This window comes from Coffea arabica, chromosome 3e, assembly GCF_036785885.1.
Source record: "Coffea arabica cultivar ET-39 chromosome 3e, Coffea Arabica ET-39 HiFi, whole genome shotgun sequence".
Classification (NCBI taxonomy): domain Eukaryota; kingdom Viridiplantae; phylum Streptophyta; class Magnoliopsida; order Gentianales; family Rubiaceae; genus Coffea; species Coffea arabica.
The window spans coordinates 36,983,678-37,007,077 of NC_092315.1; the positions used below are offsets into that span (position 1 = coordinate 36,983,678).

The following is a 23,400-nucleotide window of genomic DNA, read 5'->3' on the forward strand; positions in this document are numbered from 1 at the left end:
ATACAACATACAATATATGAAGGGAAGCAGTTGGAGTGGGTGTAACATTTTTTATACCATCATTTAAATTTTCAATTTTATCATTAGAAAAATTAATTCTTACTTTAATCTCCTAATGACATTTGCCAAGATAACCACTTATAACTACCAAAATATCTATTATTTTATTGGCAAAATATATATGATTAATGAAAAATTTATATAAATTTTTTTTGTGTAAAAACAAAATTTATATATTCATGAAAAGTAATAATTATTTCTGAATTGCTCAGACATTGAATGTGTCCTTAACACGCATATACGTGTCAACCGCAATGGACTTACATTTGTTATGTAAAGTAGAAGAGGAAGAAGAGTTCTTTAATAATTGATAATTATCTTTTTTATCGTTCTGATGCTTTATGCTTTATTCATATGATGAACTGAACAAACAACCACGATCCACAGCAAGAAGAATTCATCAGCTAATGGCAAATAAGATGAACTGAACTCATCAGCTGATCCAACATAAACATATCCAATACTTTGTAAACAAAAAGCAGGAAAAAAAAAAGCTATTTGGGATAAATTCATCTAAATGTCCAATCGTTGCCTATTCTAAAGTGAGCCTAAGCAAGAATTAGTGTTAATGTGGGGTTCAGAACAAACTACAAGCCATTGAGCTGAAATTTCATGGATAAATTAACAAGTATACCTGTATAACTACAAAAAATATGGACATGAAACAGGTTTAGTTGTTTCAATCAGCAAACCCAAAACAGAACAAAAACTAATCTGATCTTCATACTTCAGTTAAACATGATCTCATTCACAGCGTTGCTAGCTGACAAAATTGCTGAGGTACTAAATCCACCTCTTTTTATCTACTATGGATTTGCTTGAAGAGTTAAGATGTCTCAAAACAGAATGGTCAGCACCGCTTCTGAAAAAATGCAGCAAATCCTCATTGCATTGGGTGAGTTGAATGGGGAAGGATGGAATTGGCTAGCTGTTCATTCACCTTTACTGGAAGTGCTGGCATTTGCTTCATCATGTAGGGTGGCTCATTGATCCTGCAAATGAGTAAATTAATAGATAGTTTCTCTTTCGTAGCAAGAAGGTATTGCATTGTCAAGATATGCCACATGGAGATGTTATTGCGAATCACATCCTACCGAGTAAGTCAAGTCCTCCCTTGTCTTCTGAGTACTAGATAGGATTGGTGGTGGTGCACCGCGTATGCAACACTAGGCATATCTTGACTATCTATAGGATAATTATCATGGAGAATCGAACTTATGTGATACTTAAAAGGAGGCAAAAAATGCAATCTGATTGTTCTTTTTACAATGGTCGTATGTCACAAAACTGGAAAGCAGTGTTAATTTAAGCTCCTCAAATTTGATATAACGTTAGATAGCAACCAATGTATCCCTAATAGAAAGATGTAAGCTAATTTAAGCTAACTCTCTATGATGACTGAAAATCCAAGCCAACATAATTGATTGTATGACCCTATGGAAGTTATGATTTGTATCTTGCACACTACCAAGTAACCTATGAATACAGCAGGCTGTCGCCAAAAGGGTAGCCTATGTACCAATTAAGAGAGTAAGGACATTTGTGCTGATGGTAATACCTTGAAACCTCTGGATATTACCCCTCAAGGTGGAGGGAGTTTACCACAAGCTCTAATCAAGAATATATCTTGCTTTATAGCCCTCAGAAGCTTTACTAAATGACTTAATAACTCTCTTGAGGTTCTTCTTCAGACTACTGTTCATAGACAAAATTTACAAGCAAATTGTATTCAAACCAATATGACACCAGATAATTTACAATTAGAAACTAATCATGCTTAGTACGAGTTATATCAGAACATTCATATACTGCATGTATCAAGAACAATGTTTATCCTAGTCTTCCGGGATAAGCTGACACCAACATGATAAGATACCATCCATACATCTTTGATTTATAATGCCCAATTAAACCCTTGAGCTTTCAGTGTGTGTCATTTAGTAACTGGTGGATTACCAAAATCCGAGCATTTATCCAAAGAAATTGGTAATTAAGCTGAATATTACATCCAACAATTACATGAATGAGGACTATCCATCAATCACCTTCCCCACAATTATATACAATGTGACAGCTCTATAAATACACTAAGCCACAAGGAAGAATGGGTAAACAGATAATGGCATATGTAAAATGCAAAATAATGAACATTTATGACGGTACATTGTCGTGACCTATATGGACATCTGTTTTGTCCTAATATGGCGTCAGTTTCAAAAACATTCACTTGGCAATCTTCTATCTTATGACCCTTACAAGGGAAAGATAAATATCAGGCGCAAGAACAGTGAAAACATTACAAAGGGAAGAATATTTCCAAAACCACACAATAGAGATTCATTCGGAAAATTGTAAATGAAAATACACATTGAGATGCACTTGTAAAGACAGAGGGCTTTCTGGAAAACTGAAAAATGGAAAGCAGCATGTAAAGATTGTTTTTCGTACCTCTTCAAGATCTGGGAGATGTTATCGCGGGCTTGACAGAAAATACCAATGTTGTTGTGCATCTGAAAATGGGGAGAGAGAGAGAGAGAGAGAGAGAGAGAGAGATATGTCATATAACGCGATCTGGAATAGGCAAGTAGAAAGCAACAGTGACTCAATGTTACACAATTTTCCTCCCTCTCTCAGCATATTACTGTAACATTTGTATAAAGTTCATTTGACACCCAAAATGTCAATAAACAAGTTATAACTGCATAAGTTCCAGAAGATATGAATGAGTAGGACAGTATGTATACATGTGAAATCATAAACGGTGAAAGCTTTTTGTTACCATATGTATATTACATAGATATATGACTATACCGTTAAGAATGTTTTTTAAAAAGGTTAAAACTGCATTACTTGCCAAGTTGATAAACTTTATTACTTACAATTCCTATAAGCCAGAACAATTTCATAAGAACTTGGGTTTCTGCTAACCAAGCAACTTAATGGAGCTTAACCATAGATATAAAGATTTGGCCAAGTTATTAGTAGTCCAGAATCTGAAAGCTTGTACCTAACTACCTGTTGGAGCCTAAACCAATTAAGCCAAATTCTTGTGGTACACAACCCAAAGCCTTGGAAACAATGTATGTTTTCCACATTTCTCTGCATGAGCTATATCTCTAGGGTATTACAATCAGCCACAACCATCAAACAAAAATTCTCATTGCTGCAGCCAATGAAAAGCCATTCTTTCTGTGTTCCAAGATCAAACTAGGCTACTCTATTACCAGCTTTGGCAACTAAACTGTTCGAGCCTAAGCCATTTTTCCAAAGTGCCCAAGTCCAAAATTTGCTGGTAGAACAAAACTCAAGGTCTTAAATACCAATAAAAAAAATCCTCGGATGCAATGTAGGGAAAAGTGCACGTTGTACTTTTATTAACATCAATAAGAAATTTACATCATAATCAAAATCCTTTTTAGTACAATAATCAAATCTTACCAGATTTTGCGCAAAGGATCATAAACCCCTTACATCATGTGCGAAGACAGATTCATGAAAACAATCTTACAAATTAAGTTGGTATATATATTGACTGGCACAAGTTCAACGAAGATTTCTTTGACTTATACCAGACTGCATTTACAAGGTAAACTTTTTATCTCTTAAAAGAGATGAGAATATTCATATTCAATCACAGGTGATAAAAGTATCTATCCCTATAAATATGTGGTTTCTTGGATGCTTTGTAGATGACATGAACTGAAATAAAATTAAATGGGAAAGCAATTCACCTGATAAGTGGCTAAATTTGCAGATATCTGTTCAAAGGCCCGAGCATTCTGTCGAAGTAGCTCTTGTGTAACACCATCAATGGCTGGCAAGAACACAAAATATTTGCTGGTTGATCAACATCATAACACTAGGATAAACAAACATGTAACACATTTACTATTGAAGATCTATATTCCTCATATCTTCAAACCCATTATACATTTTTCAGTGATAAGATCAACTTAAGGCATGATGAAATAGAAAGAGTTTCACAGATAGCAATTGTAAAGCAATACAGTCCTTTAGCCAGTGTCAACTGAACATCTTAAAAGGCACAAATAATCTTTTTGTTTTTAGTGCCATTCTTAAAAGGCACAACTGGCAGTATGTGATGCCATTCTGAAGCGTGAGATGTTTTCCAAAACCTTTTGGGGATACTCATCAAATCATTGATTAAACATTATGGACTGAATCCAACTTAATGTTTGAACTATAGAAATGTCAGAATATTATGGCTCGTCCCAGCATGTGGCACAAACAGCTAAACAAGGTTCTACAAAAGCTGAAAAGTAATGATAACCAAAGAAAAAAACAATAAGCAGAAGTATACAGCAAAAACATATGTAATGGGAACGTGTTTCTCAAGCATTTAAAATTTTGTATTATACAATGCTTGCTTCAACTTTTCCAACCATGATTAGTTGCCTGTTCCAACTATATGGACTTTGTTAAAGATATGGACTTTTACCTTTACCAATCTAATAAAATGCCTTATGAAAAATAAGTTTGTTTTATGAACCTAAACATGCTTCTGACAATGATTTTTTTTTTTAAATGTGGATCCAGCCACCACATATGGCATTCTAATACTGTATCTTAACATTTGCATTTGGAAAAGTGATACCTTATAACCTGGACACTGTCTCCAGCCAGTATATCTCCTATGCTACTTTTAAATTCTCAAGTGTGGTTTTGTCTCAGTTTCATTCCTTTTTCCTACTCATATTGCCTATTTCTAACACAGAAATATCGCAGAACTCTTGCAGTCATTCAATACCAGCAATTTACTTCAAAATCATGCCATTAATTGAAAATCAAACGACAAACATATACTGTTTTGGTTAGGTGCACAACTAGGAACCATAAGATGTCTGAAGTCTACAAAGATTTCTAATAGAGAAGACAGAATTTTAACATCTATTGAATTAGTTGCTTAGATGAATACATGTAGTGTATCTGTATGAGGTATTTCTACAGAGGGTGGTGCTTAAAACTAATTTAGATTAATACGTGTCTGAGGATCGCTTGACCCGCATATGATCCAGTTATACATCTTATCAGTACAACAATATAGAGACACTAAACCTCAACTCATGAAACAGGATAAGCATCATGGGTAGCAAGCTGCTCTCAATGTTGAACCTTTCTTTTCAACCTTTTCTCTTTGTGTTGGTGATTCTAGTTTTATTACATATGGTGTAATCAGAATTTTATCCACAGATCCAGAAAGTCATCAGTCTTCCTATGTACTTTCCACAGTTGTTAGAATTTTAAAAATTTGGTCACATCACTCAAATAACTTACGTTAACTTTTATAGTGTATGATGTCTAGAGAAATAATCCCGCTCCGACTCGAACAATATGATATATATTGTATCTGCTTTCTGTCCTTTCTGCCACATCCCACTTTCACTTTTCCTACATATCACCTCAAACTAGAGTACAAAATGAATGTGGGCCAACTTTTAGATTGTGTTCACAAGTAATATTCCTTAAAAAGCATATAGTTAGTTTCTGGATTTTCCATTGGCTTACTTCTGCATCAAATAATGTTCCATAACACATTTTCCACCGAACATATTTAAGGGAAAAATAGTGTATCAAACTTCAGCACTCAGCAATTCATTTTCAAACATAAGATGCCAAAGAAAAACAAAGTCACAAGATATTCTTCACCCAAAGCAGTATATGCTCAATAAGATTCAATATATGTCCTTGTAAAGTCAATCACAATCAGAATATGCTTTAGGAATAATATTATTATATATCCAAACATTGCAAGAGATTCCAAAAGCAATCTTATTAGTAACCACTCCTTGAGCATATGGAAGAAAACCTGGTTGCATCAGTGCCTGAGATGACATTGCTGAAGGATCAGTTGCTTTTTCCTGAGAAAAGAAGGTAAGAAAATTCTTGAGTCTCTGCTAGTCCATAAAAGTGAACATGACAATGAAGTGCAGGGAAAATAAGCCCGTTATTGTAGCCTTAAACAGTTTTTCGTAATTCTGATATAAGCAGGAGGAGAACAATATAAGGGTAATCCTACAAGAGATATTGCTATCCTTGAGATGCCAGTTAGAGTGAATCAGATACTAATACCTTAAGCTGAGCTCATCACAAACACTTTACTGGACATCCTATCCGTAGTACACAGTTCGATTTCATATATTCTTGTTTATAGCTTCAGCATGCCAACTTCAAAATTTACCCTTACAAATAACTTCTATGAACCATGAAATATATCTAGCCATACATGTTACCTTGCATTTACAGATATTCAGTCGCTCAATTAGCTCAGACATGAGGACCCCTTAAAACAGATTGTGTAAATAATATGCTACTCATTTATTATGTGCAGAAAAGAATCAAAGTACAAGGATGCTGTAGCTAAATGAAAAAATAAATAAATAAAAATATTACACACACACACACACATATATGCATGAACAATTTTTTTTGTTGTATTATGTTCTTGCATTTGCTTCGTGTCAAAATGCCAGGACCAGAACTATTATGAGTTTGTTTGACACTCTTCCGATGCAGCAAACACACTCTTCTTGGAAGATACACAATCTTCTCTGATCTCATTTCAACTTAGTCAACGAGGCTTTTTCATTTACTGCTTTGTGCTTTAGATATTCTTCACGGATAAATTTTTTTTATTGCATTTAACACGCATATTTAATTCTTAAATACAAGAGTTCTTACCTTTCTTTCCTTACTTTTCCTCAAACTAAGATCGTCTTTTCTTCTCCTGCTGAAATCTCTTTTCTGGATATAAATGCATAGTTAAAATATAAATAAGAAGCATCAAGCACTAAAATGAAATGTCAAAAAGAAATTAAGAGCTTGAATCTGAAAATCAATCATGGTAATAATTATGGTAATTGATGATGCACTCAAGCACTAAAAGAAATGTCAAAAAGAAATTAAGAGCTTGAATCTGAAAATCAATCATGTAATAATTATGGTAATTGATGATGCACTCAAAAGTCCAATTGAGTACGAGAAAGAGTAAGAGGCAGATATGAAAACTACTCAGTATTCCTTCAGAATCAGAAAGGGACTGGAGAAAGAATGACAACTATATAAAAGTTGTTGAAAGAAGTAATGAAATTTAGAATCAGAAACACTAAGTGTTCCTTTATCAATAATCCTGATGAGTAGGAGAAGAGTCATTGGAGAGGTAGTGGCTTTGTATAGTGATGGGTAATCAGGGATACAATCCCCTGATATAAAGGTATAGTCATAAATGTGCTTATTTCTGAGTAAACAGGGTGCCTCACAGTTTAGCACCATTAGGAAATGAGATAAGAACATGCCTTTGTCAAAGCAATAGCTTAACAAAAAATGGAAAAGCACTGAACTAAACATATAACAGTGTAACCATTAGAAATAGGAGCATAAGTCATGAAATGAGAAATTAGAAGAACAAAAAGTGGGACATCAAAGACACATTAAAAAGTTTAATCTCTCTTAAGATGTAACTGTAGAACAAGGCACAAAAAATAATTTTAAACTTCATGTTTGTTACTCAATTACCAGAAATTTCATATAATTAAGGGGCACTTATATGTAATACAAAATGGTCTTATAAAGCAATAGCATCAGAAAGAATTGAAAAGCCAGCATTTAAGCATCCAACACAGCCCAACATAGCTCAGCCAAGACATCAAAAAGATGGGATACAAGAAAGAAAGAAATTGGCTATTAGAGTCAGTCAATCAACTCTTTTGACTTGAATGTTTTATTACTTAGTATCACGATCGTTGATTTACCTATTCATCTCAAACCTTAGGCTGTAGGAAAGGAGGCCTAGTTTCTCTTTTAAGTCTTTGTATTGCAGGGCAAAAACTCTTTTAGTATGTTCATAAGTACTACAACACAGATACGAGACTCAGATTCATGAGTTCAATTCAAATGGGATCAAGTAATGTACAAGGCAGCAGGAAGATTCAACTTTGAAGTTCTTTTTCTTCTTTACTCCCTCATGTCAAACTGAAAGTATGAAACAAAAAGAAATATTCTATAACTTCACTTGTGAGATGCGTATTTGATCGAATTTTTTACAATGTTTAAACTGCTCATCCATCTAAAGTGTAAACATTCAATGCTTTACCAAGCAACAAATGAATGAATTTAAGGCCTGTTCTTCTCTCTAGTTTAGTTCGAACTATCAATGAAGTGAGACTCGCCATCAATTTCAAAACTTTTCCCTAGCAATACCTTTCAGTCCATTCACAAACAATCAAATTGGACATTTATATTAGATGGTTTCAACCCTTTGTAAGGCAGAAATAGAAAAATAAAGTCCTCTGGTATGGAAAATAGTTATGGCTTTATAACAACACTTACCGTCATCCATCTGTAGCGTAAAGCAACGTCACGGACTGTTTTGTTCTTTAGCAGCACGGCAATCTTTGCATAACGGGCAATGATTGATTCAGCAGCATATCTGGAGAGTATTTAAGCAAACTGAATTTTATACACCTCTCATTGATTAGAAAATAGTGCTTGTGAAATACGTGGATGAACTCCAGCAATAAACAATACAGTACCAAAGAGTAGTTAAATCATTTTAGTGAAGTACTAACACTATCCAAAGTTATAAATATGTCTAAGCACAAATAAAGAGAATGCTAGATAGTAAATAAGGGAGTCCTTTATCTTGCCAAGCACCAGCTATAGAAATGTTAAATTACACCCTCTGCTATGAGTCCATTTATCCCAGAAATCTATCTCCTTCCAAATAGCTTAATAGTTGTTGAACTTGATTTCTTTCCAAATGAGTTAATAGTTCTTGAGGAGCCAAAATTTAGGTTGGACAACTTAGACACAAGAGTGGTAAGTATAGATTTCTAAGAAAATCCGCTAACGAAGTTATTATAAGCATAACGAAAAATCACAAAGGGTGGTGTGCCCACTTGCTAAATTAGTAGCCTTGTGCCGACTTGCTAAATTACATACTTCATTCCATCAGACCCCCTTGTACTCCGTTGATTCTAACAATCAGAACTGATAAAAGAACTGCTTCAAGCACAAAGATACATGTTTGCAGTCATGACGAGGGAGAGGGAGAGGCCAGAAGATATTAGTTTGTCATGATCTAGCTCACATTTGTTGAATTTATTTATAGATAAATATTTTAGTTTCTTTCGAGGTAAAGAACAATTGCTTATAGATTTCTGGTATAATTCCTAGATTAATAATTGACTGACCAATCAATCTTCAACTATAGATTGTAAACGTTTCTAAATATACCTTGAAAATGGTCTTAAAATCAACACCAAAATCCACTTTCTACGCTAGATGCAAACTATGAGTGGATCTCGTCTATTTATTACTATCTTAGGAAAAGCAGCCCATAGATTCAAAAGTGTAGTGCACTGATAGTGTGTGATAGGGGAATGGAGCATCATTATTGATTTTGCAGCCATATTATAGTAATCAATTTGACAACGTACCTAACTTGATTTTTCTCCCAATCACCAATTGCTAATTGCCAAGTCTAAACTCGTATTAATAAAGTAATTATTATCTAACTCACAGAAATCTGAAAAGTTCATATTCTAAGGTAGAAGTGATAGGATCCAATGAAATAATCTATCTAAATTTCACGGAATAAAAAAAGGTAAAATTTCATTCATATAATTAAGCAAACGAACAGCAGAAATACAACCTAATCACCTAACTGAAAAGTTAAAAGGAGGAGAAATCTTATGAACCAACAGAAACAGTATGCAATCAAGTGCAAAGGGCCAAAGACGTTCAGAAACAAGAATCATACATCAAATCTATTCCATTTCCAAATTAAAAGCTACAAAATTCTCTTTCAACAAATGTATGATTACTAACTGTCAAAAAATCATCACAAGAATTCAACGCACCAATCCATCAAGCACAAAAAAGTAACCCAACAAGCAGCACAGAAATTATCAAGAAAAATTTAACCAAAACCAATATTAGACAAAAAACAGAAAAACCCATCTCAAGAAATAAAACATAAATCAAGAAAACGCCCAAAATAATATACATATATAATCTCACGTTTTCAATCCTTCATCAAGTATGGCCTGCTCGTCTGGTGTCCAATCCATTGAAATTCCATGCAGATTAGGCTGGAACCTGGTTGTAGCAGTACTAGTATTATAAGAACTCTCAAGAACTCCTGCTCCAGAAGAAACACCGGAACCTTTCCCATTATTATTAGTATTATACGAACAAACCACAGCTGATGGTGATGCTGCCGCTGCTGATGGTTGAACTACTGATGGTGGTTGTTTTAAGCAGCCGCCACCATGATCAGCGCCACCACCACCGCCACCACTATGATGATGAAGGTAACTCCTAGCTACTGATGCAGCTTCTTGGTGATGTTTCATCATACTTGATGAATTGTTGCTGGCCATCATCAAAATTCATGCAAGAAAAAGCAGTAAAAAGATTAATATATATTATATTATATGTTTATATGGTTTCTTGGGGTGTGAGTTTCTGTAAAGATTCTGCTGCTATGTGTGTCTGTGAGCGTTTGAGCTGGATGGAAATGGAAGGATGCTTTAAGCCATTAAGGTGGAGAGAGAGAAAGAGAAAGAGAGAGAGAGAGAGAGAGATGGAGAGAGGGGAATCTATTGATGGGCACGTAAGAAGTAGTAGTGTTGAAAAGGGAGATTTCTGCAAGTAAACCACTAAGACTCGGAGTAGCCAAAAGAATTGAAGCAAAGCCAAATCTAATGTTTTGGTTGTTTGTTTTGATTTTGTGATCTGTACGTTTTTGTTGTAACTGGTAACTGTTTCCATTGAATGGGATTCTGGGAATTTATTACTCGTATTTATTACGACTTGTCAGTTTGTAGAATAAATATTCTGCTATTTTGTTGAGTTTTAAAATCAAGAAAACCCTTTAAACACATAAATTATCATCTAAATGTACACATTTATTCCGTATAATTAATTATTAGATTCAGGATGCGTTTGATAAAGATTAATTCTGAAATCTGAAATTTGAAATATGAAGTTTGAATCTATTAAATTATTGAATTGTTAATTATAAAATCTAATACATTTGAATATATTTCTTAAGTACCAAAATTAATACATTTGAGTATATATTACATTAAATAAATAATTTATCACTTATGTTTGAGAGCAAATTTAGACTAGAAAATTCAGTAACACTAATTAATTCAGATGTTCTAGTTTTAATCATTAAAACACATCTAAACATGTTCAGATCTGAATTCATTAATTTTAAATGTTAAATTGGGTTATCAAATAGGACATTTTTTTTTTAATATAAAGCGAAGGACTCGAACTCGAGACCTCTCGCTAACACTCCCTTCCCCCCAAATCAAATGAGGCCTTAGCTTAACTTCTAGAAAATATTACCACATAGAGCTGCAATCAATGAGTGTCCCCGGACACTGATTAGACAAATCTTTTTCTTTTTTGACCACATATAATTCGACAGTTCATTATTTTTGCCATGACAAATAAGGCAAAATTGTTATTGTTTACTGATACACATGACCCTCTTGTTTTTAGTTATTTTTTTTGCTTTAAGCTATCCGTTATGTTCAGGACACATTAGACAACCCTTTTGCTTATTTTATTTGTCACTTTTTTTTTTTAATTTGGTTTAACTTTTGTCCTGTATTGCAGGGGAGGGATGGGCAAAAGAATTTGTTATAGAAGCAAGTCCAGGGCAAAGACAACGTGTTCAGTTAGGCCATGTTATGGCACGTATGCAATTAGTTTTACTGAAGCCGCTTCAAATCATTTGCTTCGAATTTTATCTTTGTCACGCCTACCCATATTTTGATTAACGGCTATGCATATTGGGCTGCTGGACATCCTCCAATCCATTAAGTTTTTTAATTGTTAAATATTAAATTTAATACATTTTAGTATATATCACATTCACTGATAAGTGAATAGCTTATCACTTATTTTTCGAAATCAATTTTGTCTAAGAAATTTAGTGTCACTTAATTAATTCAGATGTTCAATTTTTTATTATCAAACGTGTTGAACATATTAAGATCTGAATCCATTAAATTTAAGTGTTCAATTGAATTATCAAACGGGGTCTAAGTACTATGAATTGTTGGACTTATCTACAATAAAATCCTAGGAGTTATTAATACTTAAATAGGGACAAAACAAAAGGGCAGTAAACAAAATCCGGGATAGACGATTTCAAACGGTTAAAGAAGAGTATATTTTAAGTTTTTGACAATTTTTGTTTTTAAACACTATTTGGTCTTAAAAACTTTAAGATAGAAGATTTATTCTAGTAAGTCGTTTTCAGTAGTGCTTCCGAATACTTCGTACAAGTTTTTCAACCTTGGTAATTTGTAAGGCATAATCAAATAAGTACGAACTATAAAAAATCACATAAGTACCTTAGCCAAATTTTCAGTTTACAAATGTTAAATCAAGTTCAGTCTCAGCAAATTCATTAGAACCTGCCCAAAGGGCTTGCTTATACTTCAGCATCAGCTTAAGTTAAGCTACTTTAAGGATTTGAAATTAATTGATTTTTTTTACACTTTTATCTGTACTTATATATTTGTCTATGTATTTTTGCAATTGGCGAGCAATTCAAGAAAATTTAGTGTTTTGAGAGCTAAATTTTTCCACATAATATTTCGCTTGTATCATAAACGCATTTTTCAATCCACATTTTTATATTCCCAACTACTTTTTTATCTCACATATATCACATCATAAAAAATACTATAATAATTATTTCACATAATATTTTAAATAATACTTTCTTCAAACACGGCTGAAAAACTTTTTTGCTCAATAATTGGCAATTATTTCTGAATAATTAGTAGGTTGAAATGACAAGTGTACCAATTCAATAGAAAATTTTTGTGGGGTCCACTTTTGTAAATTTGGAGGGGTAATTATACAGTTAAGAATAATGATACCGACATAGGAGTTAATTTTATTGGTCTGCACATGTACAAAAAGAGGGCTGGGATTTTACTATTCAGTCTTTTCTTTTTCATAAGCCTTTAAAGAAACGGACGGTTGAGGTTTGGGTTGGGTGGTTTTGGCCCTTTTGGCAGTTTTGAAGAAAAATTTTGCATTTTGTAAAGACAAAAAGACCGAAGCGCAAGTGCGGGCTGACGCATTGACAGCTTCACTTCTGCTTTTAAAAAGAGAAAAGTTCTTTTATGCTCAGTATTTGTTACCCATTGGCTTGGCAAAAGGTTAATAGATTTTTCATTTTTTCCTCTTTCCACATTCTTTTATTCTTTTTAGACAAATTACATCCACAAATCCTTTGGAATATTAGTCTTCAAGCTATCTATAACGATTCCATTGTATCTTTGCCATCCAAATTTTTTAAGGTATCACAACTAGGGGGAAAAAAACTCAAAGAAATCACTAAAGTTTAGAGAAAACATATCTCAATAGCTAAAGTAGTATCACATAACTTACTTTTTGTTAAAAATTTTAGTAAAAATGGCCTAAAACAACTTAAGAGTAACTTAAGAGTAAATGTTTGTGATGGAAAACAAATCCACCTATGATGGTCCCACCTGATAAGACACTTGATAAGAAAAGAGTCTAACTGTCTAATGGTCTTCACAGGCTTTATAAACTCTCCTTTTCATCGAATAGAATAAATTAGATTACAGGAATATTATTGTTGCGGCAAAAAAAAAAGAAGAGGAAGATTGGGATGGAAAACTTCCTCTCCTTATATGTTTCTATTTCCAGAAGTTTTTCTGATCTCTATGTAATTGTGTAAGACAAAGTGGAATAAACTGGGATTGACTAGGGCACTCCAGCCGCGGATATTTGGTTGCATTTCTGGTAGGTTCAACCCCGCGTGAGTTTCGCGTCAAGAACATTGTAAAAGAACTTTTAAGATACGTAATTTTATAAAAGAACTTTTAAGATACGTATTTTCGCGATTACTTAAACAGATATTAGAAAAAAGATGCCATTCTGTTCATGTTTTTAGATATTTAATTGTGTTTGATTTTAGATATTAGATTTTTTCTGATTTAAAACCATGTTTTGTTACACAGTGATAGTATATATACTATCACTGTTATATGGTAAGGATCAATTAAGTCATAAAAATTGAACCAAAAAGACATTGATCTAGTGGTTAAGGTTGATACTTTACAAATTAAAAGTTTTAGACTCTAATCCCATATTCTCTTCCCACTTCTTAAATTCCATCCCACTTTTTAAATCCACCCTTCTCCTACTAAAAAGAAAGAAAAAAAAAATCCATTCCCATGCTGGAAAAATTAAATTCAAAACATTATCATCTATAACATGTATAAACGATGTGAAGCCATTATTATTTAGAACATGTATGAAATTATCCATTCTCTCCTCCTTCTCTTTTTAGAGCTCATCGTCTCTTCTTCTCTCTAAAACTCCTCCGATCAAAATCTGATTTGACACTCTTATAGGGGAGAGACCAGATTCCCTATGGTAGGGAGTTGTTTCCCAAGTTTGATTTCCTTTATTTGAATAAATTCTCTTCTAGAGTTTCCTATGAGAGATTGTTCTCTCCTAAGGTTTCTTAACGAGAGATCTTTCTCCCCTAAATTTTTCTAACGACAGGTTTATTCTCTTCTAGAATATTCTTGTGAATTTTTTTTTTTATGTTTTAATCTTTTTTTTAGTGGGTGAGATTAGAGATCTGGTAGGAAGCCAAATCTGGAGGTCTTATCTAAATTTTTATTTGGATTTGAAGCAATTTTTATTAGATCTAATTGTTGAAAAACATGTTCACTGATTTATCGGGTTACAGTGATATTCATGTGATGGAAGATACTCTTGGAGTTTAGAAATTGTGATTAAGTTTTTTTTTTCTTTTTAGATATGTTGTTTTAGTTGATTTTGAGATCTATATACCTGTGTCACATTTGATATAGTTGCTGTTATGAGTATTGTTATTGGAATGAAATTATCCTTTTTTTTAGGAAAAAAGAACATGTATGAAATTTAAAATCTATTGGCCTTGCATTTTGGGAGAAAACCTAAATCCTAGTTTAAGTGAAATTCTCTAATGTCAATTCCCTAGGTTTGATGATTAACAAATCCATACAATATACAAATGGTTTAAATTGAGTTTAGTGGAGATTAGGATCAAGCTGAAGTTATCTTAAAGAGGTTGTGCATGATAAAAGGACCTCAAAAAGCGAAAAAAAAAAAAAAAAGTGACATAGTAGTGTTTGTCAAACGTAGGAAAGGACCTTCAGCCATCCTAAAGGTTCGGAAGGACTTTTTTTTTTTTTTCCGTCAAAACGGCATTGTTCGGAAGGACATTCTGACTCAAGTTCTTGTGCACAGCTGTCCGAAAAAAACCACAGATATTAAATTAAGAGATAATTTCAAAAACCTCCCTTGAGGTTTTATCTAATCACACCTAACACCCCTCAAATTTCTAAAATCACACTTAATATCCTTAATATGACAACCTTTGTAACATGTCGGCCCTTTTATGTAAAATAATATTAAAAAATATATTTATTAGAGGGATTATAGTATTCTTTCAATTTTACCCTTTGGTAAGTTGATTTTCGAATTTTAGAGGATGAAAATAAAAACAAATAGTGCTGCAATACTTACATAAAAATTGAGGGGGTGTAAGTACAATAACTGCTGAATTATATAATTTTTGTTGATTCATAATACCGTTATAAGATCTGTGCCAAAGTTTTGGATGGAAAAGAAATAAAATTTTTTGAATACTATTTGTTAACCAAATTTTCAAAAATTTTGTTTTCGATAATTGAAGTCCATTATAGGTATATTTAATATGCATTTTTTCATGATTTCAACTACATCCGAGCTTTTTTCTTCACCAAATGAATGATTTTAACCTATTTTTCCCTCACCTCTTACTGATTAAACTAGATAATAAGATAAAATTGCAGTTTAAAAAGATAGATTTTCTATGTTTAGATTGTCTAAGTATCTCAAAACCTATCTTTGGTCCCAAAATGTGCCCAAATTTTATGGCTTTTTTGTTACTTTATTTTTACATAATCAAACATAAGTGTTTTTTATTTTTTCTTGCCTTTTCCTTCATAAGAAATATGAAAATGGCAGAAAAAGAATCAACTTGTTTTTATTTTCATCTTCTAGTTTTCAAAAATCAACTTGCAAAAGGGCAAATATGAAAGAATATTAGTCTCTCTCCTAAATATATTTTTTTAATACTATTTTTACCTAAAGGGGTTGATATGTAATAAAAGTTGTCATTCTAAGGGTGCTAAGTGTGATTTCAAAAACTTTAGAGGTGCTAGGTGTGATTAGGAAAAACCTCAAGGGAGGTTTCTAAAATTATCCCTTAAATTAACTAGTAGATCTTTGTTAAATGAAGGATCAAACTAGGATTGCAAAATGAATCAACTGCTTGCGAGCGACTCGAGTTCGAACTTGACTTGAACTTGATCAATATCGAGTTCGAGTCGAGTTCAAGCTGACCAATTTGAACTTGAATTCAAAGATATTTAATTCGTTAGTTCGCAAATCGACTTGATTATACATATTTATTTATTTTAATAGTAAAATTACATATATATCCTTAATATTTTATAATTTATTAAGAAAATTATTATTTTATTTATTTTTCAAAAATAAAAATAATTATTTTTTATTTTTTTTAAATTCGAGCTCGACTCGAATTTGAGTCGACCTGAAAATCGAACTTTATATTGAGAGCTCGTCGAGGTTGAGTTCGAATTCAAGATTTATAACACTAAATTGAGATTTGACTTGATTAAACCAAAACTCGATTTAACTCGACTCGTTTGTGCTCTTAGATCAAACGCAAAAGGAATTGATTTGAAAGATAATTCTCGGCACATTGACTTCGGGCAAGCGGAGCTTGGGATGAGGAAGTCAAGCAAGTGGCATGGCTGAAGGTTTTATTTTTAGTAGCTCTCTCCGTTCCATTTTATGGCACCTCTTTAAGGATTAAACACTCTATTTGTGTTAGAAAATACTTCTATTTGTGATATTCGTGAGTTTGATCAGAATGTTGTCTTCAGAAAAAAGTGAGAAAATATCGCACTAAAATGAGGTCTTCTGGTGAGAGTTATATTTAGACCCACAATTTGGCAGTTCTATTCCAACATGGTCTTCACCCCTTTTTTGTTACTTTCTATAAGTAACTAGAATTTTGCCCATGCCTCAACACGATTTATTTTTATTTATTGTGAATTTATACAAATATGAATAATTTAAATTCAAAAATTAACAACAATTCTATATGTTCATTCATATTAACTTTAAAAAATTAATATATTCTAAATGTTCAATTATTTACTAATTTTTAAAAATATGTTTACATACTTTCACTATAATATAATATTATATATCAAATAACGTATCCCATATCAAAAACTTGGTAGATATTCTTTTTTTTTATAAATATTCTTTTTAGATAATTTAAATTTTTATAATAACCATAAATCTAGAACTATATATATTCACATTTGATTAAGTAGAAAAGATCCAGCAATCTATTTTTTTATCAAGAAATATTTAGTTTCCAACAATATTGGTAATTCCGTCGGTGTACTGGTTAATTTTTTTTGCACTAGGTTAATTCAAAATTAAGAGAAGAGATGATGAACAATTTGAATACTAATCAACGATATGGTGGTGAAAGAAAGTAATTTATAGAATATGTAAAATTTTAATAATTGTGATTTGAAAAAGCTTTTACTATAGTTCTATGTAATAATTTGATAGAAAGTAAACATCATTAAGATAAGATAAGTTATTTTTTAAAATTAGGGATAATTTTTAAACATATAATATAATATTCAACATGGATAGAATCCAAATAACCTCTAACCTGTTAATTATTTTCAATTAGGCATGTCACATAAGCGTGAGAAACATTTTAATTAAATAGCTACTTCCATATATATATATATATATATATTCTTGTACATTCAAAAATTAAGCTTCGAGACGAATCCAATGATATGAAATATGCACCAAAGAAATTTACAGCTTGAGAGATATGATCGTATAAAAATTGGATCATTTGCCGAAAATTGGTGGCAAGAGGTTTAAGACACTCGCACCCTCGTCAAGTGCGGCTGCCCACCACATTGAATCGAAAATGCCTGGATGGAACTGACCTCCCCACATTGAGACCATTCAGTAAACATTAACTAAAACACCCTAACCCAAAAGCTTAATTGTAATTTAGTCCATAATCTACTAGTTTGGGTTTACTGTGTAGGGATGGCAACGGGGCGGGGTTGGAGCGGGGGACCCCTCCCCCATCCCCCGCCCCGCTGCCTACAAACTCCCCCCGCCCCCACCCCATCCCCCGTCCCCCGCTCCCCCCGCCTTGTCCCCGCCCCGCCCCGCCCCGCTTCCCCCGCGGGGGCTAATAAAAATTTGTTATATAATTTTATTATGGTTAAATTTTAGCAAATAATCAAGTACTAAAATATCAACACATCATCAAATTATTATTCATTGTAATTTTACAATTGAAACTTATACAAACAATCAACTAAAAATTATTTGAATACAATCCAACATGATGAAATAAATATAACTAAAGTAGTCAAGTTTTCACTTTTGGCACAAATATAATCACTAATTCATTATTGTGCTTGTCCTTCTTTTAAGAAAAAAATGTTATTGTATTAAGTGTAATTAGGGATTTAGTATAAATGTATTAGTAAATTTAGTATAACCAATTAATAATTTGTATTAGTACACATATATAATTATTAGTATAATTAATAATATCAATTATATTATATATACTAATAGACATTATATAATACATATAACTAATAATATCATTATCATAAGTTTGTAACTAATTAAATTATATATTATATATATAATTATATACATATATATTTTATATATTTATTTTTTTAAAGTGGGTGGCGGGGCTGGGGATGGGGCGGGGGTACACTCCCCCGTCCCCCGCCCCGTTTCTAAGCGGGGGGGAAAAAATTCCCCCCGCCCCCGCCCCCGCCCCACCCCCCCCATTAGCCCCCTGCATCCCTATTACTGTGTGAATAATATTTAACTAAAAGGGGTAAAACTAGAATTAATAAACCTTGAGAGATATGTTTAAGATTTATTAAAAGTAGAAATCTAAATGCTTTTCAAAAGCTTGTTTTGAATCACTGTAAAAGAAAATAAGGGAGAGACGTATACACTAGAAACGAAAAACAAGACAGAATTAGGACAAATCATAGGAGGAAGGCTCGTTAGTGAAGAGATTACCCCTTCTGCAAATATTAAGCATGACATCTTAGTTTTCTTCGTTAGTAATCTAGTCTAAGAGCATGATATAATTAGGTTCTACAAATTCAACTGGTTTGATAGAACATTTTGTGTGTTAAATTGATTTTTTTTGTTAGAAAGACTAATTATAGCAAAGGTTCGAATCTTCAAACTAGTTGTATTGGAACAAATAAGTGTCAAATTTTACACAAAACAGGCGTGAGTTACTGCCCCTAATAAACACCGGACCATCAATTGTAGGAGTTGCCTAGTTGGTCATGTTCAAACCTGATATAGAGCAATGCAATGCACTCCATATGTGCATCACTTAGAATATTGAACCAAGTTCATGCGGCTTGTGGGGCATACTTATGATAAAGATTCTACAAGGAAAGTTATAATTAAATATTAAATTGACAGAACTGTAACCTCAAGTGAAGATCAATAAAAAAAAATATTTGAACTAGAGTAAAACTCATCTTGATTTCATGTTTGATTATATTGGTATCATTTCATATGATTATATGACATTTCATTGTAGCACACACAAATTTCATATGATTATATTGGTATCATGTCAACAAAGCAGGGACTCGGCACCTCATGTCTGATTCATCACCATGAGAATAATACCAGCGAATGCACTAGGAATTTATTAGTAAGAGTTCACCTCATGACGTCTTCGTTATTATTACCAAACTCATAAATGAAATTGGCACTGATCATATATCGTGCCATCTAGGTTAGAAAACAATTGTCTAGGGTATCATGCCTAACTTTTCGCGTAGCGAGAGCCTAACTTTTCATTTGGTTCCCCTGTATTATTGGTTTTCATTTAGACTAGGTTAACGTGTCATTGATATATTTGGTTAATTTCTAAATTTTAGGTTTGGGGATATATGTTTTTCTATACAATAGAATTATATATTTGGTCTGACAGGAAAATTGAGATGCTTCAATTTTTTATAGGCCAAAATTTATTATTTAGTTAGTATAATGCATGTGTTTTAGTGTGAATTTATGGGTTGTTTTAGTGTTTTTTTTAGTTGCTAAAGTGTCAAAATGAATGTTTTTTTTGGTTGATTCTCACATCTAAGTATTGAGTGAAGAAAAAATAGCACTTCTATTGATAAATTCGCTGAAATCCAAGCGGTGAAGGGCCCAAATTAGGAATCCAAACTAAAAGTTACACTATTTATATCACATTAAAGGAGCATACAATCACAAAATTCCAAACAAATTACCAAGGAATCCAATAACAACGCAAAGAAAACAAAAAAGGAAAGAAAAAAAGCTCAAAACATCCAAACAGGTCGCATGAACTTGGAGATTAGAAACGGAAACGAGATAACAAGGACCTTCTAATGCATTTGCACTTAAAAACATCAATTGGGAAGCGATGGGCCGTTACAGCGACTGCGAGGACGACGACTTCTCCACCTCCTTTTGCTCCTCCACTTTGCTCCTGTTATGTGTTTTCTGTTTTCTTCATGATTTGCTTGTTTTGCCTTTAAACTCTTTGTTTATTTATTCTAGAAAGAAATAAATTCTAAATAATACAAAATTATATCAAAAACCAAATTTCTTAAAAATTAAAAGAACTTCCTTACACAATTTGGGAATTGTGAATTCATTGACTTTAGGAAGTATAGGGTTATTACATTTGCCTTACTCGATATTTGGGCAAATAACAAAATTTATCCCATAATTTGATCAAATTGTGATAAACCCCTTATAATGTTGCGATAAACCCCAAAATTAAGTTGCTCTATCCAATTGTTGTTAGTAACTAAAGCAGATTTGTCATTAATTAAAGCACCATCACCCTGTGCATTGTCCTTAAATGCAGAATGTAAGACCCGAGCATACGCCTCTGCAAAGGATGATAATTGTTCACGTGCTAAAATTTGAGATTTGATTGGTTCAAATTCTGGATTGTGGCCAGCCAAGAACTTGAGCACAAGCATTTGTTCTCTTTGCCTCTGCATAACTGTGATGTCACTTAAAGGAGGCATTACAACATTTAATTCTTCTGAAACTCGCTTAAGATCAACAAAATATTCAGTTACTGTCTTGTTATCTTGTTGCAACTGAAAATACTCCAAAAAAATATCATACATTTGTGAAAGATTACTGCAGTATAATAACCGGACATAATTCTAGACTTCTTTTGTTGTCTCACAATGAGAACACATGTAAGCAATTAGTGTCTCCATAGAATTCCATAATGCTTCAAGAATTTGGGCATCCTTTTGAATCCACATTAGTCTCTTGTTATCCTCCATATGAGAGTCATCTATGAGATATCGTTGCTTTCCTAAGCCTATCTGATACCATTTACATGGACGAATCCAGCAAACAAAAGAAATGAATTCAGGAGCTTAACTGTGACGAAGATGTCAGCCTTGAGCACCTACATACACCCAATGCAAACCAATTGCTACTTTAGTTGTCTTCTAGTTTTGAAGCCAAACATAAGTAAACTTAGCTTCAAAAAGTAGCATTAAAGAAAATCCCTCAAGTGAACATGCATGAGAAGAAAATAAAATAAAAGCAAAGTCCCACATTCCAAACTTTTATTGGAAAAAGCTGTGTAACATTGAGCTCTGGACACTTGGTCATACTCAATTTTCAAAACTAAAGGAAAAAGAGAAAAATAATAATACAATGTCCCATATCTCATATAGGTCATATGAATTATAAACGTAAAATTAAAGCCTAATCTGACAAATTGAAGATTGTTTGTACTAATAATTGACTCTCTAGTAGTAGGGGCATAACTGAAAACTTCTAATATACAGCTACTTGTTTCAAAAAGTTGGGGGTGAACATATAAAGTTTGAAAAATTTGCAGAACTCGGCTGCATCTTCAAAAATATTTTCTTCTTCCTCGTTTTCTCCAGCAGTCATGCTGGCTTAGGGCCGTGTTTGAACACTACCTCCTACCTCTTACACACTCATACATACAGTACATTCACTAAAACTAGCAAAAATAGGGAAAAAAAACATTAAAAAATGAGGGAGACAAATCAGCAAAAACCAGCATTAAGATCTCTAAACTTCTTTTTGAAATGCTCGTTGGAGCCTAATTTGTTCTACCTTTGTCACAAACTACAAAATACTACACGTTCCAAACTCCGACTCTCAACAAAATCATTAATCAAACTTTTCCTTTAGTCTAGGTTTTTCATCAAGCATGTCTCGAGCATAAAAGGTTCCAAAAAATCCGCTGAAATCCAAGCGGAGAAGGGCCCAAATTAGGAATCTAAACCAAAAGTCACAGTATTTATATCACATTAAAGGAGCATACAATCACAAAATTCCAAACAAATTACCAAGGAATCCAATAACAACGCAACGAAAACAATAAAGGAAAGAAAAAAAGCTCAAAACATCCAAACAGGTCGCATGAACTTGGAGATTAGAAGTAGCAACGAGATAACAAGTACCTTCCAATGCATTTGCACTTAAAAACATCAATTGGGAAGCGATGGGCCGTTGTAGCGACTGTGAGGACGACGACTTCTCCACCTCCTTTTGCTCCTCCGCTTTGCTCCTATTTTGTGTTTTCTATTTTCTTCATGGTTTGATTGTTTTGCCTTTAAACTCTTTTTTTATTTATTCTAGAAAGAAATAAAATCTAAATAATACAAAATTATATCAAAAACCAAATTTCTTGAAAATTATAAGAACTTCCTTACACAATTTGGGAATTGTGAATTCATTGACTTTAGGAAGTATAGGGTTATTGCATTTACCATAATCGATATTTGGGCAAATAACAAAATTTACCCCATAATTTGATCAAATTGCAATAAACCCCATACAATGTTGCGATAAACCCCAAAATTAAGTTGCTCTATCCGATTGTTGTTAGCAACTAAAGCAGATTTGTCATTAATTAAAGCACCATCACCCTATGCATTGTCCTTAGATGCAGAACGTATGACTCGAGCATACGCCTCTGCAAAGGATGATAATTGTTCACAGGCTAAAATTTGAGATTTGATTGGTTCAAATTATGGATTGAGGCCAGCCAAGAATTTGAGCACAAGCATTTGTTTTCTTTGCCTCTACATAACTGTAATA

The 23,400-nt window shown here is 32.9% G+C and overlaps 1 protein-coding gene across 1 annotated transcript; it reads right to left on the reverse strand.

Moving 5' to 3' along the window:
- Positions 1 to 657: 657 nt before the first annotated feature.
- Positions 658 to 10,808, reverse strand: LOC113736763 (uncharacterized). The gene is made up of 7 exons (XM_027263856.2): positions 10,099 to 10,808; positions 8,407 to 8,506; positions 6,760 to 6,822; positions 5,888 to 5,939; positions 3,792 to 3,874; positions 2,509 to 2,570; positions 658 to 1,052 (listed from the first exon to the last, which is right to left on the reverse strand). Exons 1-7 carry the CDS (start codon positions 10,461 to 10,463, stop codon positions 944 to 946), a joined length of 834 nt encoding a protein of 277 aa, XP_027119657.1. The 5' UTR covers positions 10,464 to 10,808; the 3' UTR covers positions 658 to 943.
- Positions 10,809 to 23,400: the final 12,592 nt, after the last annotated feature.

Bases quoted from the DNA above. Each gene is read 5' to 3' on its own strand.
- LOC113736763 (XM_027263856.2), bottom strand. From the start codon at position 10,463: ATGATGGCCAGCAACAATTCATCAAGTATGATGAAACATCACCAAGAA. The intron at 8,507-10,098 runs GTGAGATTATAT...AATACTCTCCAG, and splicing joins CTTGATGAAGGATTGAAAAC to ATATGCTGCTGAATCAATCA. The intron at 1,053-2,508 runs GTACGAAAAACA...ACTCATTTGCAG, and splicing joins ATCTCCCAGATCTTGAAGAG to GATCAATGAGCCACCCTACA.